The sequence below is a fragment of the Solanum verrucosum genome, unplaced genomic scaffold (genome assembly GCF_900185275.1).
Source record: "Solanum verrucosum unplaced genomic scaffold, falcon-dt-bn FXZP01000128.1, whole genome shotgun sequence".
Lineage (NCBI taxonomy): Eukaryota > Viridiplantae > Streptophyta > Magnoliopsida > Solanales > Solanaceae > Solanum > Solanum verrucosum.
Window position 1 is genome coordinate 3,126,243 of NW_026020327.1, and position 17,011 is coordinate 3,143,253.

At 32.7% G+C, this 17,011-nt stretch overlaps 2 protein-coding genes and 1 pseudogene across 2 annotated transcripts; all 3 read left to right on the plus strand.

The window, feature by feature from the left end:
• The first annotated feature begins 1,180 nt into the window (after nt 1–1,180).
• On the plus strand, nt 1,181–6,535 carry LOC125835841 (uncharacterized; annotated as a pseudogene).
• A 1,907-nt stretch (nt 6,536–8,442) lies between these two features.
• Nucleotides 8,443–9,274, plus strand: LOC125835845 (zinc finger A20 and AN1 domain-containing stress-associated protein 4-like). The gene has a single exon (XM_049514948.1). The coding sequence runs from the start codon at nt 8,581–8,583 to the stop codon at nt 9,130–9,132; it is 552 nt and encodes a 183-aa protein (XP_049370905.1). The 5' UTR covers nt 8,443–8,580; the 3' UTR covers nt 9,133–9,274.
• Nucleotides 9,275–11,770: 2,496 nt separating this feature from the next.
• On the plus strand, nt 11,771–16,604 carry LOC125835804 (organelle RRM domain-containing protein 1, chloroplastic). The gene is made up of 9 exons (XM_049514906.1): nt 11,771–12,238; nt 14,021–14,118; nt 14,282–14,522; nt 14,610–14,707; nt 14,803–14,868; nt 15,630–15,719; nt 16,003–16,071; nt 16,161–16,267; nt 16,357–16,604. Exons 1-9 carry the CDS (start codon nt 11,892–11,894, stop codon nt 16,441–16,443), a joined length of 1,203 nt encoding a protein of 400 aa, XP_049370863.1. The 5' UTR covers nt 11,771–11,891; the 3' UTR covers nt 16,444–16,604.
• Nucleotides 16,605–17,011: the final 407 nt, after the last annotated feature.

Here is a 17,011-nt window from a genome sequence, read left to right on the forward strand (position 1 = left end):
CCATTTATTAATGATATAAAATAGTGAAAAATTAGAAGTAAGGAGTTATAAATAAATGAAAGACATTTAAAAAGAAAATAGATTTAAAAGGAAGGTAAGTCTAACAAATTAAAATATATAAGGTATTGTTTTATATATTGATACAAGAAACATTATAACTTATAGTATTTTTTTAAATAGTTTTTAGTTATTTAAATTATTTTTCAAAATATTAAATTAATATAATTTAATTTAGCTTAAAAGATTAATTAAATTAACTTTCGAGAAGTAAAATATAAAAAAATAATAAAATTCCACCGATTTGAGGGACAAATTAAAGGCCACTCCAAAACATGAGAGAAATAATTTTCTAGTTTCATCTCTTTTTTACAAAAATGGTAAAGTGGGGAAAATAAATATCATTTTCTCCCAAAAATAGGATTATTACCCTTAAATCAACTCATTATTAATAAAATTTTGGTCCAAAAAGTCATTACCATTGAGCCAATATAGTGGAGTATTATTTTATTGGTTGAATAAGAAAAATACTCTTTATGTCCTAATTTATGTAACATTTTTCATTTTTCGAGTATCAAATAGTTTAAGTTTGATAAAAAATTTGCTCTTGTAATCTTCAATATTTAAAAATAAAATTTATATTCGTAAACTACGTAAAAAGTACTATAAGTCATAATAATTGACAATTCAAAATAATTAAAAGTTATATAAAAAAATTACGGTCAAAGATACACTTATTTGAATCTCGAAATCTAAAAGGTTGGCAATTCAAAATAATTAAAAGATATGAAAAATTTACGGTAAAAAATAAATTTATTTGAGTCTCGAAATCTAAAAAATCAGCAATTTAAATAATTAAAAAATATATGAAAAATTTACTGTAAAAAATGAACTTATTCGAATCTCAAAATTTAAAAAGTGTCACAAAAATTGAGATAGATAGAGTATTATTTTATTCAACCGCATGTAATATACAACTTGTCATACCAAAAGTGGCTTGCAGGGGGTCAAGCTTCATGCCTTGACTAATTTGTCATCATCTCATCTTTCCACTTTTCTAACTACATATATTGTTCTAATTTCTATTTACTTTTTTTTAGGTAAAGATTTTTTTTAAAAAAAATATTTTTTTTTACATGTATATGAGCTATTGAGATAGAAGGGGTTGTGGAGAAAAAAAAAATCAAGAAAAATGGAGGGGAATATAAGCAGAGAGCAGTTGAAAATACTTGTGCATTTATTGTTACCATTATGTATTTATTGGACTGCTGAAGAGATGTCTGTTTCTATTATTGCTGATATTACTACTAATGCTCTTTGTCCTACAAAATCCACTTGCTCTCAAGCTATTTACATCAATGGTCTTCAACAAATGGTACTTTTTTTTCTGTATTTTCCTCTATATTGATTTGATTGCTGATAGAGAGACTATGGTTTTCGAGTCAGCTTGTGTGCTTCTCGACTAGTATACCTGTCATATCCCACTAGCAACAGTTAACTCTATCCACCAAGGCTAGGACATGAACCTGGTGTTTGTTGTCTTTGCTAAGATTTGAACTTGGGACCTCGTGGTTCCCAATCAGTTCATTGACCATTAGGTGATATTATGTTAATTGTTCATATTTCATTCATTCCATCGGTATGCTCCTAGGTACCTGTAATTGTGATCCGTTTGCTAGAACCAAGGGGTCTTTCTGTAGAAACCTCCACGAACTATAGTTGTTTTTTTTTTTTTTTTTTTCCGCTTCTCACAGCTGCTCTTTCCACACCTCCGGCTATCTGGTGCCAAATTATCGCCCCTTTCCTTATTTCTTTGATAATAGAGTTGTCTATCTCTGTGGTATCGATTGTACAAGTTCGTGAAGAGGGCTGGACGAGTCGAATGAGGGAAATCGACTTGATCGACAAAAAAGAAGAGTAGCCTCCCTAGAACCTGGCAAAGTCATTATCAATGAATTCCCAAGCAATTCTCAACCAACATATGCTATTCATTCCTGTAAAGATTATAATACACAAGAAGACCCCTTGCTGCTCCGTGGGGAGAGGGATGAGTGATACATCTGGTGAGCGCCGGTGAAGAATGCAAGCAAACATCCTTGGGTGCTTTTATTTACTTCATTATGCCCTGCAAATTCTTCTTGATAGGGGTTTCACTAAGAATTGAACATTTGTGCCTCTTCTTATGCTTTACACAATTTGTTGGATGTTGCATCTGTAGTGTTTTTGTAGAATAATTAGTTGTGGGGGGAATTTAATATTTCATGTACTACAAGATTTTGCTCATTAGTTATAGGAGAAGTCTAATACTTTTGTTGTCTACTATTTTATTTATGAGGCTATTTAAAGCCTTATCATGATTTTTGAAATTAAGAGAGTTTTTCATCCTTGCTGCTTGCATCTCTCTTAAAAAAGTCATTAAGACAATTGTGTGACATATCGTTTAAAAGCTTAAATTGTTACAGAGAACACATTTTTATTTACGTTGTATTGTATCCTCAGCGCTCTCATTTATCTGTTTGGTTAATTCATGATTAGGTTATATGTTTGAGTAGTTCCTTCATTACATCTGTTAGTGGATTGTGCACTATGGCTTGTAAAGGTTCTCTAATTTGCTACACAAGTTTACTTCAATAATTTGATGAGCTTTGTCTGGCATATTAGCTCGACTCGATTTCTTAGAGGACCATTCCTTGACTAAGAGTTACACGTGAATGGCGAAAAGATTAATAAAGAAATGACGACTTTCAAAGAACGTGATCAAGTTATATAGGTTCATGCCTTTGAAATACATAAACACTGGTTATTTGTTAAAATCAGAATGATTAGTATGTAGCTTACTTTATCCGTCTCCTCTATTCTTTCCGATGGACTGTTTCATCAAGTTTTATGCATATCTCTTCAACTGTAGGTGGTTGGAATTTGCAAAATGGTTGCCATTCCAGTCCTTGGTCAACTAGCTAATGAGTACGGGCGTAAACCTCTACTCCTTTTAATCGTATCTACTGCTATTTTTCCCAGTGGTATGCTCTTTCTTCTTAACTTTTACCTTGAGAAGCTTGTAGGAAACAATTACATCTCGCCGTCATATAACCTTTTGCATTAGTTTGCATGACCATTTCCCAAGCTATTGTGTAGCATTAGTTGTTGAATTGATTTCTATTAGCAGGATGAGAAGTTTTAGTTGTGAGAGTTTTGATAAATATCAGCTGTACAAGGAGCTGATTTAAACCTAACTACCTATGTGATGTACGGTATTCATTCTATTGAAAGATGCATTCACAATTGTTTCACGATTAACATGATGGACAAATTCTTCAAGCATCTATCTTTATATTAATGATAACCTCTTCTCGAAGAAATTCACAAATATACTCTTTCGTATCTCTTAATTTGATGTATCGTAGCCACCAAATTTTATAACTTCATGCTTCTGTGATTCTTTAAAATGTTTCCATGATGTTATTAATGATCTTTTCTTTGTTTCAGCTATATTGGCTATAGACGAGTCAAAAGGATTCGTCTATGCTTATTATGTGCTGCGGATGATTTCTCATATCATGAGTCAAGGAAGTATTTTCTGCATTTCTGCTGCTTATGCTGTAAGATTTCTATACTGGATCCTGTCTAGAATGTGGTCTGAACTATATATAAAGAACAGAATTATTTTGTATGCAGGCAGATATTCTTGATGGTAGAAGCAGGGCTGCAGCTTTCGGTTGGATGCACGGAATTTTATCTTTATCGCATGTTTTGGGAAACTTTCTTGCTCGTTTACTTCCTGGAACCTACATATTCGAGGCATGTCTGTTTGATTTCACTTTTCCTACTTTTTTCTGCAGTTGCTTTGATTTCTCCATATTAAAGTGTCATATTTCAGGTTTCGGTGGCACTTTTGATCATTGCTCCAATGTACATGATAATCTTTCTTACCGAGACAGTTAAGCTAACTCCAAACCTTAACCAGCATTTACGTTGGTCAAGCAAAGCATACAAACTTGTTCAGGATCGATATAGCTCAATGAGATACGCATTACACGTGGTAACAAGCAGGTCTTACAGTTGTTTTATTTGAGTTTTTTCCATATCATTTAATGATCTTGTACCATTTTCTTCCACTTCTAACTTTTCTCTGGGATAGGAGCATGATTCAACATTTCTTTTTCTTTTTTCATATGGAGACCTAGGTTCGGAAAATAAGTCCTCGTTCATATTCTTAAAAGATTCATTTGTTTTTCCTCCTCAGTTCAACTCTCAAGTGTATTTGTCTTGTTTCGTTCTTCTATGACATGGGAATGTCTGGTATCAGCAGTGTGTTAATGGTAAAATTGTGTTTTCTTCTAATATTGCAATTACTTAAGTCTGAATATTTGAATGTTTTTCTAAGGGAAACTAAGAACTCACTGAAGTATCTTCCTGATCTTACAGTACTATCTGAAGTCAGCATTTGATTTCAACAAAAACCAATTCTCGGAAATTCTGATGATGGTGGGAGTAGGTTCAATTATCACTCAGGTATTCTTCACAGAGATTCTAGACCTGTTTTCTGTTTTACGAACACTTGTCTTTGCAAATTTTAGCTGTTATATCTGGAACCTGCATAAAGGGTCGTTTGGTAGGATGTATTAGAGAATTTATATACACTCTATTCATCATCATTACTAATCCCAACATTACTAATACACCCTATTCAGTACTATTCTTATACACTCTACCAAACAACCCTTAAGATTCTCCGTCAATTTATATGAGTGACAGAAGTCCATTTCTTCGTTTTAGTACGAAACCTTCTTATCTGATTTAACTGACTATTAAGTAATTTGATTATTTTGTTGCCTGTGAATCATGATCATTCCTTTTTTTGAACTTCTTTCACCTTTTGCATTTTTTCAAGATGCTGGTTTTTCCTCTAGTCAACCCATTAGTTGGAGAAAGAGTGGTACTCAGAATAGCCTTGCTAGCATCAATCACATATGTAAGTTGAGTTAACTAACTCATTTTATCACTTATTATCAATTAAACTGCTTGCTAAAAGCATCTATCCTTACGTTATATATATATATATGAACAGGCATTGCTTTACGGCTTGGCATGGGCATCGTGGGTATGTAATCTTGAATCTATGACCTGCTTTATTTTGATTGCTGTCCTTAAAGTTTCTTCATCCCTGGCAAAGTATCCCACACATAGCATGTATCGGAAAATCAAAGGAAGCATTAATTTGATAGCACTATTTAACTTAAGAGCAGCTGAATTCAGTACTCTTTACTATTGCATTAGAGTATACGAGATAGAAGAACGTTGAGGAATTCTTACATTGTTAGGTGAACTAGATATTTATCTCCTTCCAGTACTCCAATGGGGTTACGTATTGACTCCTTTAATAGCTTTTTCGGCTAAAAGCTTGTCAGATGACATGATTTTGACTTTGAACTCATTCTTTCTGTTACAGGTGCCTTACTTTGGTGCTTTATTTCGGATGATTTATATACTAGAGCGCCGCGCCCTTCTGTAAGTAGTACATCAAAAAATGTGTTGTTTGCGACACTTTAAAATGATGTTTTATTGATAATCTCGCCTTTTTCTGATTATTTTTGTTCATGACAGACTAATGCTATTGTATCTAAAGCATCAAGCGCATCTGATCAGGTTAGTAAACCATAAGCTTTACTCCCAGCAGTTAAGTGCAACTGTCGGTCTAACATCTCTGATACACGCGTACGCTACTGAAACAAAATGTTTGTCCCGTTGAGTGTGAACAAAGAAAAGTCTACTGAAGATACATTTCTTAGTCACTACGAAACATACTCAACGAATGTGGTGTACACTGTATAATCATTATCGTTATTTTTCTCGAGTAATCATTGGTCTATTGAAGATACGTTTATTAGAAACTTCAGTCGATTGCTGTTCTTTGTGTGACAGGGCAAAACTCAAGGATTAGTTGCTGGTGCAGAAGCAATTGGAAGTTTTCTAGCCCCTCTTGTAATGAGTCCATTGACCTGTGAGTAAAAAAACGCGCCTTTCTTTCTTATCGAAGATCTTGTCTTAGCTCGATTTCATTCTTCAATCAAATCTTGTTTGTCTTGGAATTGTTGCAGCTTGGTTCTTGTCTAGCAATGCACCTTTCAACTGCAAAGGTTTCAGCTTGATCTGTGCAGCTTTTGCTTTGGTAAACTTTCTCACACATTTTAATCATGTTAGATATAGAGGCCGCGTATTATAATTAGGGAGTGTTCAACCGAACCCATTGTTTTTGGCTCGGATTATGCAAAAAAGAAGTAAATGTACATAAGATTGACACTCATCTTGCGACCTCTGACACTGAATATTGATATCCTAGATTCGCCTCTGGTTAGACATGCATTGTACTGTTTTGCTATGCAACATTTTTGTGATTTTTAACTCTAGAAATGCGATGTGTTAGGCGATGGCATTTTATTTTGCTTGGATACTACCAGAAGCACCGTCAACACAAGAAGAAAATGGAGAAAGCGTGGAAGCGCCGCTTCTAGCATAAATATAATACAATTTTTTCTGTTTTATATACATGAATTGTGTTGACATAAGTGAAGATTGTATAGTCGAGTGACAAATGAGAAAATTGCTTTAGGTCACATGTTAGGATTTGAGATGTGACATTTTAACTAGTGCATTTTTATTTTTTGAGCATGTTATGTAAATTTCTGGCTCGGCCACGGATGATAGGTACATAATTAATATTGTAAATGTTCTGTACCTTGTGTATTTGTATAAAAACTGTTTGGATTGAAATGAAAGGGAAGATTTTTTATTTTATTTTTTTTGGTTTAAAATGGAAGAAAAATAGAGAAAATAGCAAGTAATTAAGAGAATTAATGTTTTTTTTATGAAGAGAATTAATATATTCCTTCTTTGTATGATTATTATGAGAGAGAGTCCTTTGAGTTTGATTAAAGATAAAGTATGAATAACATTAACACCAACTATTCAATTTTTTATTTTTTTTGAGATTCAAAGAATCATATTTATTTATGCAATAAAGCTTTCAAAGAATATATAAACGTGAATAAAATTCTTTTAATAATTAAATTATATTATTTTCTTGAATCCAAGTTTGGAATCTTCTTCTTGTTTTTTGTTTGTTGTTTTTTTTCACCTTAAAATAAAATTACTACTCCTTTTGTCACAATCAATATGATACTATTCAAATTTCGAGAGTTAAATAAGAAATTATTTTACCGCAATTTACTCGTATATTTTTAAATATTTTTACTACTGTGATTTATAGTACCTTTTATGTAAGATATTTATAGAAAAAATTAAAGATTGTAGTATTTTTAAATGCACGATTAAAATAAAGAAATTAGACTCTTGAAATTCAAACTATATAAATTTGATTAAAAGGAATAATTTTTTCTTCAATGAACTAAATACTCAATTTTTTCAACTCCCAAACTTCAATAGCAAAAAAAAACAATTAATAACCAATAAAAGTCTTAATCACACAATAAAAGACCTGTATTTTGAATGTCAAATGGAGAATATTTTATAATGTTTTTAGCAGCCATTTTAGAACATGTTATTAGGCAATTAAAGAATATCAAGAAAACACAAAGCGTAAACCCAAAGCAAAAAACAAAAGAAATGGTCTCCTTAACGTAGCATCAACGACTTCGAATGATTCTAATCAACAAAAAATATTTGTCATAAAGCTAATCTTTCGAATAACCATTTATTATACGAAAAATTTATCCATACTCGATATTTATATTGAATCAAAGAGATATAAAATGTGTTTTTCATATACACATTTATTACTTTTGGGTCCAAATTTTAGTTACGTTAGACCCATAACAAAAATTATTTGTCAAACACAGATTGTTACTCCAACTCAGTTAAAATTGCTTTTAAAGTTAATTAGTTACAACACACATTGTTACCTTCAATACGTTTTTTCGAAAGACAATTTCCTTAAATTTTAATCTTAGCAGATTTTGAAAATTTAGCTAAACAAACTATCAATCATTGATTAAATGATATAATTACTTTTTATTTTATTTTTTTAACTTAAAATTAAGTTATTTGATTTGATTTTATGTAAACATTCGAAATAAATGATGAATAAATATTTATGGAATGGACCCTTTCTCTAAACTTTTTATCATCTCCAAGAATCTTTCTAAAACGGCAATTCCAAGTAACACCAAAGTTCCCTTTAAATAATTTATTTTTATTATTTAATTTCCAACCCCACCAACCACCAAAAGTCTTCTAAATTCCAATTAATATTTAAGCCTCTATTATTGATTCCTTACCATTGATTTCCTTTCTCCAAAGAGCATAATTTTCTCCTATTTATTTTCTTTGCTTATTCACGTACACACATTTTCAACTTTGAAGTCTTTTAACGTTTGGTTCATATCTTTGATTTGATTTCTTGATTTATTTATAAGTACATTTTCGTTCAATTATATTGTTATTTTGTTTACAGGTATAAGGTACGTAACTTGGGAATTGAGCGATTGATTTGAAATAAGTCGATCGCTCACATATTTATATAAATTCATTGGGTTAAGAGTCACAGTTTGTTTGAAAGAAAAAAAGATGGCAGAGGAACAAAGGATGCAAGAAGGAGTAGGGCATATGCTATGTGCTAATAATTGTGGGTTCTTTGGTAGCACTACAACTTTGAACCTTTGTTCCAAATGCTACAAGGATCATTGCATGAAAGAACAACAATCGCGAACCGCTCAACTTGCAATGGAAAAGACTCGTCCCCAACAACAACAATCTGAATCAACGTCTATGTACATGCCATGTACAAAGCCGTTACCAATTCTTGAAGTCTCACAACCACAAGAGACCGAGATTGCAACTAGGGCTCCTCAGGTGCAGTCAGATACTGCGGCTGAGGTTCCTCAGGTGCAATTGAATACTGTAGCTGATCAGACTCCTCAGGTGCAGTCGAATCGTTGTGCCACGTGTCGGAAACGGATCGGTTTAACGGGTTTCAAGTGTAGGTGTGGGGTCACATTTTGTGGTTCACATAGGTACCCTGAGCATCATGGTTGTACCTTTGACTATAAGTCAATGGGAAAGGTGGCAATTGCCATGGCTAATCCATTGGTTAAGGCTGAAAAGCTTCACAAAATTTGACTTATTAATTAATTAAGGAGAATTAATATGAACCATTTGATCCATAAACTGGTTGATCAAACGGCCAAGATTGTTGCTAATTAAGCACAAGTTGGTGGATGGACTTTGATTATATATATTTTCTTTTGCACATTCTGTGAAAGTAGTTGTTTCATTAATTAATAATGTAAGTTAATTAGGATATATTTTATTGTTTTTCTTTTAATATTGTATGGTTAATGGTAGGATTTTATTTCTCTAATTTTCTTAATTCTTCATTACTAGTTAATTATTTGCTACATAGTCGAGACTCTAGACAAACCTTTCAAAAAACAAAATCAAATTTTATAATCATATAACTAACAATTATATATAGTCAATTATCGTTATCAATCACAATCACAATTATTTATTATATAATTCATTATTGTTAATCAATATTATTAGCCAAAACTCACGACAAAACCATCACCCTTAACCATCATCACCGTCAATTACCATTGTCAGTCCACACTTATAACAACGTACCACCATCGATTACCATATAAATTTATTTATTATTGTAGTATTAGATTAATTAGAATTCTCAATAGAAACAGACTTATATATATTCAAATATTGAGAAAACAAACTTTCTTATTGCAACATTTGAAATTCAATTGTTTTATTCAGACATATTAATTCTAATATTTAAATGTGTATTCGTATTCAAATATTTTAATCTTAATAAAAATAAATAAGACCTAAAAATTTTATTTAGAAATATACAAGGTGTATTTTAAAATTGAGTGGGAAAATCTTATTCTTTGTTTTGAAAGATGGAGTCGTGAGACAAGGCGAGATGAAACATATTACTTAGCATAGGGCGAGATCCCGAGGCATATAATAAGCGTAAGTTTCATGGATCTTTAAAATTTTAATTTATAACGTAATGAAAATATTATGATAACAAAAAAATATATTAATAATTTATAAAATTACAAATATGATTAAAGAAACACATAAATAACAAAAAATTCTGACATGATTTTACGAATATAAGTAATGCAATGATATAATTGTTATTATGAGATGCAAATCAACTCTAGCATCTTCCCTTTAAAAAAGAATCACAATTTTAAAAAAATATATTATTATTATACTATGCAATTTACCTCACTAAAAAAATAATCAATAAGCTTTATCAATATTATTATAATTAAGACATCACTTCTGATATAAGTAAAATTACTCTCTTATATAATAAAATATAATAATTTTGAGACATTAAACAACAACATGATGATCAATGACAAGTGAAATATAAAATTTAGCTATATATATTAAAGTAATGTTAAGTGATACTCGATCTCACAATATTCTCAAATAGTAAATATGCAATAATACAACTTGTTATTTAAATTACTCTCATTTTTTTTTATAGATGAAAGATTATTCAATACCATTCATTTATGATGAATCACGAGGGTCAATAAAATTGACTAGAGAATTCAACACATAATTTGCATAAGAATTATTTAACGAGCCTCGAGCATTGAACATTAAACATAATTTGACACATAATTTATGTAAGAATTGTTTCGCAAGCCTCGAGGAGCAAACATTAAGGGTGTGTTTGGTATGAAGGAAAATGTTTTCCTAGAAAATGTTTTCTTGGAAAACAAGTTGATTTTTGACTTATTTTCTCATGTTTGGTTGGTGAGTAGAAAATATTTTCCGAAAAAGATTTTTAGTGTTTGATTTATGAATGAAAAATGTTTTTGAAAAATTTCTTTTATTTTTACTAGAGTAGAAAATAATTGTTGAAATTGAAAATATTTTTTAAAAACAAACTTAATTTTTTTGGGGGCTGGTAGGGGGTGGGTGGGTGGGTGGGGGGTGGGGGGGTTGAGGGTAGGGGTGGAAAAAATGAAATTTTGAAGTCGAAAATATATTTTAAAAACAAACTTAAATTTTTTTTGGGGGGTGGGGGGCTGGTAGGGCGGGGGCGGGGGGACGATGGTAGGGGGTGAAAAAATGAAATTTTGAAGTCAAAAATATTTTTAAAAAACAAACTTAAATTTTTTTTTGGGGAGTGGGGGGTAGTAGGGGGTGGGTGGGGGCTAGGGTAGAGGGGTCGAGGGTAAGGGTGAAAAAATGAAATAATGTTTTTTAAAAACAAAATTAAATTTTTTTCCTTTTGAAGAGGGTGGGATAGAGGGCTGGGGGGGGGGGGGGGGAGGGGCGAGGGTAGGAGGTGTAAAAAAATTAAAAAACTGAAATTAGAAATATCTTTTAAAAACAACTTTTAATATTTTTTTGGGAGGAGTGGTAGTAGGGGTGGGGGTGGGGGTAGGGGTGAGGGTGGGGTAAAAATATTGAATTTAAAAACAAACTTTAAATTTTATTTTTTTTGGGGGTGGTTTGAGGGTAGGGACCAAATAAATTGATTTTTTCAACAATTTTTTTTTTTTTTAATTGAAAGTTGGAAGAGAGTTTTGGAAAAAAGTTTCTTTAAGTTTTGAAGGGAAGTCATTTTCTTTAAATTTGAGGAAAATGAGTTGATTTAGAAAATATTTTCCAAAACATTTAACCCAACCAAACATCAGAAAATTGGAAAACATAATGTTTTCCATCATACCAAACACACCCTAAATGTATTTAGGACGTGCAATCAAGTGATTAGGGCGTAAGCCTCATAAAACTAAGTTTCACATCTTTATAATTTCGCATTTTTAATCTTTAATCTTCCTCCATTAAAATATCCTCATTTATCATTTCTTGATAGAGCAAAGTGAGCCATGGAAGTGACTCTCCCTCACTCATCTTCTTCTTCACTCTCCATAATCCCTACATTCTCAGCTAAAACCCTAAAACCCCATTTCAAATTCACCCTAAATTTGCCTAACAAATCATCAAAAAATCTCTACTCTTCCAAATTCTGTTGTACTTGTGTGATTTCAAGAAACAGGGCAACTTCAATAACAGCTTCTTCTTCATCTATTACATCCATTTCTCCATCTTTGCCCAATTCTACTACAACTCAAAGCCACTGGATGGTTCTCATGGAAACCCCTCCCAATGGGGTCAGTTCCAAAACTGAAGTCATTGATTACTATGTTGAGACCCTTGAAAGAGTATTAGGCAGGTGAGTACGTTTCATTATCTTGAAAAAAAATCAATTTTTTATGTGTTTTAATAAGTTTTGGCAAGTGTTTTTGGTTAGTGCTTATATGATTGGTAGAATATGTGCTGATAAAATTTGGAAATTTTGTAGGACATAATATATAAACGTGTTATTTTAACTTTTAACTTTGCCTCAGTTGGCATACGCGCCCTCCAACTGTGCATAAGTAGGCACTTAAGCTTGTATAAAGTTGAACAAGTAGACACGTGCGTCCTACTTGGGGTCCTATGCTGCAATTTGTGTCTTATGTGGCATCCTAAATGGTGTCCTCGTGTATTATGGCACGTAGGACATGTGTGTCAACTTGTTGAACTCCATACAAGTTTAAGTGGCTATTTGTGCATACTCAGAGTTGGAGGGCATAGATGCTAGCCGAGGCCAAGTTAAAAGTCTTATTTATGTATTATGCCTTTGTAGAACGATTTCTTTCTTTTGGTTATTTTTTTAGGTAACTATTGTCAAATGCAATTGGAAGCTTGTAATTTGAAGTATGCAATTGTTAGCCAACCAAACTGACTGCTTATACTTATAGGATGTATAATGGGAGCATCTACTGAGGGACATTTACATATTGTGCTGCATTGATTTTTTACTCTTAATAGTCTAGAGCTCTGTTGAATATCTCGCTTTGGGAGTTTACTTTTAGATGCTCTCCCCAAGCACCAACTTTTGTTTGGCCTCTTAATCATTCCAACCAACAACAACAACGACGCCTCAATTTCCACACTGTATCACACAAAAATAAATAGAAGCAAAAAAGTACTATAGGTTCTATATATTATCTACCGGTATATAATGTGGCATGACAATAGTCTATAGTCTCTTTGAAAGTATAAGACCTAAACTAAACATACTAACATAACTAAAACATGTTCCAAACTTAAATGTGTTTGACCAAACTTTTAGGAAGCCTTAAGTGCTTATTTTAGAAAATTGAGGCGTTTGACAAAGCTTTCAGGGAAAACATGTGTTCTAGAATAATAACAGAAGTTGTTTTGTAGAAGCTAAAAGAACAGTTTTTTCCTCGAAGCACTTTTGAAACCTTGGCCGAGCACAGATTACTTCAAAATATTGACAAAAGTGCTTTTCAAATTGATTGGCCAAACACACACAAACTGCTACACATCAAAAGTACTTCCGACAAAAAGCACTTTTCATAATAAGCAGATTTTGGAAGCTTGGCCAGATAGGCTATTATTGATATTGCCTAGAGAGATCTTATTCTAATCTTGTATTACCGTATATCCACCTTATCAATCACATCTTTGTGACACTCATCTTGTGGATGTGTAGGATTTTAGTAGCCCAACATTCACTCACATATAGCATTGTTGGTCTTATAATTGCTCTATAGAACTTACCTTTCACGTTGGTAAGTCTCCCTTACACCATTAAAGCTCTTGCTAAATATGTCTTCTTGTTGATTGACTGTCTTCATTGGCTTCATTTTTATTTCTGAATGTCTTCCATGTTTGCCAACTTCCTTTTTTGAAAAAACTGAATTGCCAACTCAACTAAAGTTGATTCTGAGTCCCACCAGCATATGATTATGCATTTAATTCTGGATTCAAGCTGTGAATAATAATTCTGCTCATCCTTGTCTCTCCTGTAGTGTTTCTCGAGTATAATTGTGATATTTCATCATATAGAATTAACTTCAGAAGAGCATAGGCTTTACCGTCTGTCATGTTTCGCTGTGAGTTGGTGCTGATTTTTATCAACTATCTGTTCTTCATGAAACAGTGAGGAGGATGCTCAAATGTGTATATATAATGCCTCTTGCAATCCCCCATATGGGTTCTGTTGCGACATTGATGATGCGGTAGCTGATGAGATTGCTGGTAAAGTTTTTGTCTGCTTTCTTGCATGACCTCCTCTATATATCAGTCAAGATTGAAGGCTTTGCTAGTGCCCCTTAATTTAGGCGCAGTGCATACTAATTCATGTTTTGGATTTTGCCCTGAAGCTTTTCCTTCTCCATTTTTGTACATTTTTGGATACTAGGTATGCCTGGGGTACTATCAGTTATACCTGACCCTGATTTTGAGTCGATGGTGAAAGACTATAGCTACACAAATGGTCAGCTAAGTTCCCCATCAACTTCATACACGGAAGGCTCTTCATTATTTCCGGCTGGGACTTCCAAACACTGGATTGTTCGTATGGCCAGGCCATCTGTTGGAGTCATAAGAAAAGGCCCAGTGGTTGACTATTACGTTCAAGTTCTAACCAAAGTTCTTGGGAAGTAAGTATTTGTTTCCGAGTGTCAATGTATTGCTATTTCCTCTTCATCATTTACAGGTTGCTAAAGGAATGATTGGTTTCTTGATAGTGAGAAGGATGCACAGATGTGCTTATATCATGTGTCCTGGCAATCCAATTATGGATTTTGTTGTGAATTAGATGAGGCGTGTGCTCAAGAATTAGCTGGTGCGTATATCATGTCATACTAGTAATCTTACCTGTAATATGTAATCAGTTAACTTTTTTACAATACCAGTAAATGGCTTGATGTACTATTGCAGGAGTGCCTGGTGTTCTATCTGTTCAGCCAGATGAAAATTTTGATTCGGAAAATAAAGACTATGGAGGTTTGAGATCATATCCGACTTTAAGCTGTTGAACGCTACATCTCTCATGTTGAGGATTGAGTCGACTAGAATAGAATAATATCAAAATGAAAGCCATATCTGTGAAATGTCATAAATTTTTTTTTTCACTATTTTGACATAGTAATGTACTATATCAGGAAGTAATTTGAACAAAAAAGGATCTAGTATATCAGGATTAATTCAACTAACGCTATAGAATGTACTCTTTTTTTTTTTATATAGGTAAAGTTGTATTCTTCAACACCAAGGGTATGCTGCCTACCTCCAAAAAGTTACTAGCTATTTCCATAATTATATAGATCCTAGGAAATCTATCAACTGTTCTACTTCTTCTATACCATCTTCTTTACACCAAAAATCCAACATATTATTGCAATTTTCTTTAACTTCCATGGAATGTACTTAAATGGCCTTTAATCTTATGCTCTTATAACATGTCACGACTCATGTGGAAAGTTAGAATTAAAGAGTCCTGGAAAGAGACATTCTTTTTAAAACGGACGAAAAAGGAAAGCATGTCAAACAAATGAAATGGAGCGAGTATCACTTTCTATTTACTAGTTTTATAAAAAGGATGAAAGCATGAAAAGTAAATACACTGGTGTTATCTTTTGTCTCATAAAGAAAACAAAAGAAAGTAGTATTATCTTCTGCTGTTCTGTCCTAAAAAATTTGGTAATTAACTAATTACATGCAATATCTCCATTTTGGAAAGTTTGAAAAATCATGGTTTATCTCAGGTGGGAATTTGAAGCTGAGTGAAGATTCCCAGGAATCTACAGCATCAAATGAGGAAACAGATGTTAGAACCAAGAAGCTTTTTGTAACTGGTAAGTTGCTAGTCTAAATTCACCTCAATAAGTGTTGCTTATTTCTTACATAATAATACCATTTTATTGGATGGAATTTCAATGATTAGATCTATAAGAACCGCAAAGTCCTTGCTTTTGAGTCCAAAATGAATCATTTAGAGCTCCGATTTCTAGTCCATTCTATTTTCTTTTGGCAGTTCGATCGTGATTACTCCTTTTCCATTTAGCTCTAGATATTACATTGCTTCAGAGTTGGTTTTTTCCATAACCTAACTATTTGCAATGCACTTTTTCTGGACAGGTTTGTCATTCTATACGTCTGAGAAAACGCTACGTGCAGCATTTGAAGGCTATGGTGAACTTGTTGAAGGTGTTATAATTGTTATCTGAAGATTGTTCTGCTTCATAATTTAGTTGTAAGAAGAAAATTTGCTCATAAATCTCTCTTTATCCTAACAGTTAAAATCATCATGGACAAAATTTCTAAGAGGTCTAAAGGTTATGCGTTTATCGAGTACACAACACTGGAGGCAGCAAGTGCTGCTCTCAAAGAGATGAATGGCAAGGTAATTTTGGAACAATGTGCTTTATTTACTCTCACAAAATCATAAGTGCTTTAACAGAAATACTAAGTTAGTTGATTTTTTGTTCACAGATTATCAATGGCTGGATGATAACAGTTGATGTTGCTAAGACGAATCCTCCAAAATACAGCAGAGGACGACCAGGAGCAACTAGATAATATTGTAGAAAAGAGACTAGATGAAGTTAAGTTTGGTTTAGTATAAACACCCGATGTGGGTAAGTTTTGACCAGTTTAATTGTTATATAGATATCAGCTCATTTGCTGCTTAAATGATATAGTCAGTGTGAAATGATATTTTTGAATGGAGAAGCACACATGTAGAACTACAAATGATTTACCTCTTATCTTCTTCCATTTTTTCTGGTACTAATATGAATACAGCTCAAAGGTTCAAAAAGTTCATTCTTCAAACATAAAAGTAAACAGGTGTGTTTGGTATGACAGTAGTCATTTTCCAGGAAAAAATGGAGATCCTAGGAGAGGCATCATCACAAAAAACTGCTAATAACACTTCTTCAAACGCGTGTAGACATCGTAGAGAATCGTTCAATGGCCTAACAAGAAATATCGATGAATGGCCATCTCCCAAGGGAAGATTACTGGACTAAAATTATCAAAACATCTAACTTGAATGTTTCACATCTCACATATTATAGGTAGAACAACAGGTAAAGGGCTGACAATGAAAAATAAGGGAGGGGGACACATACAATGTGCTTGTTGA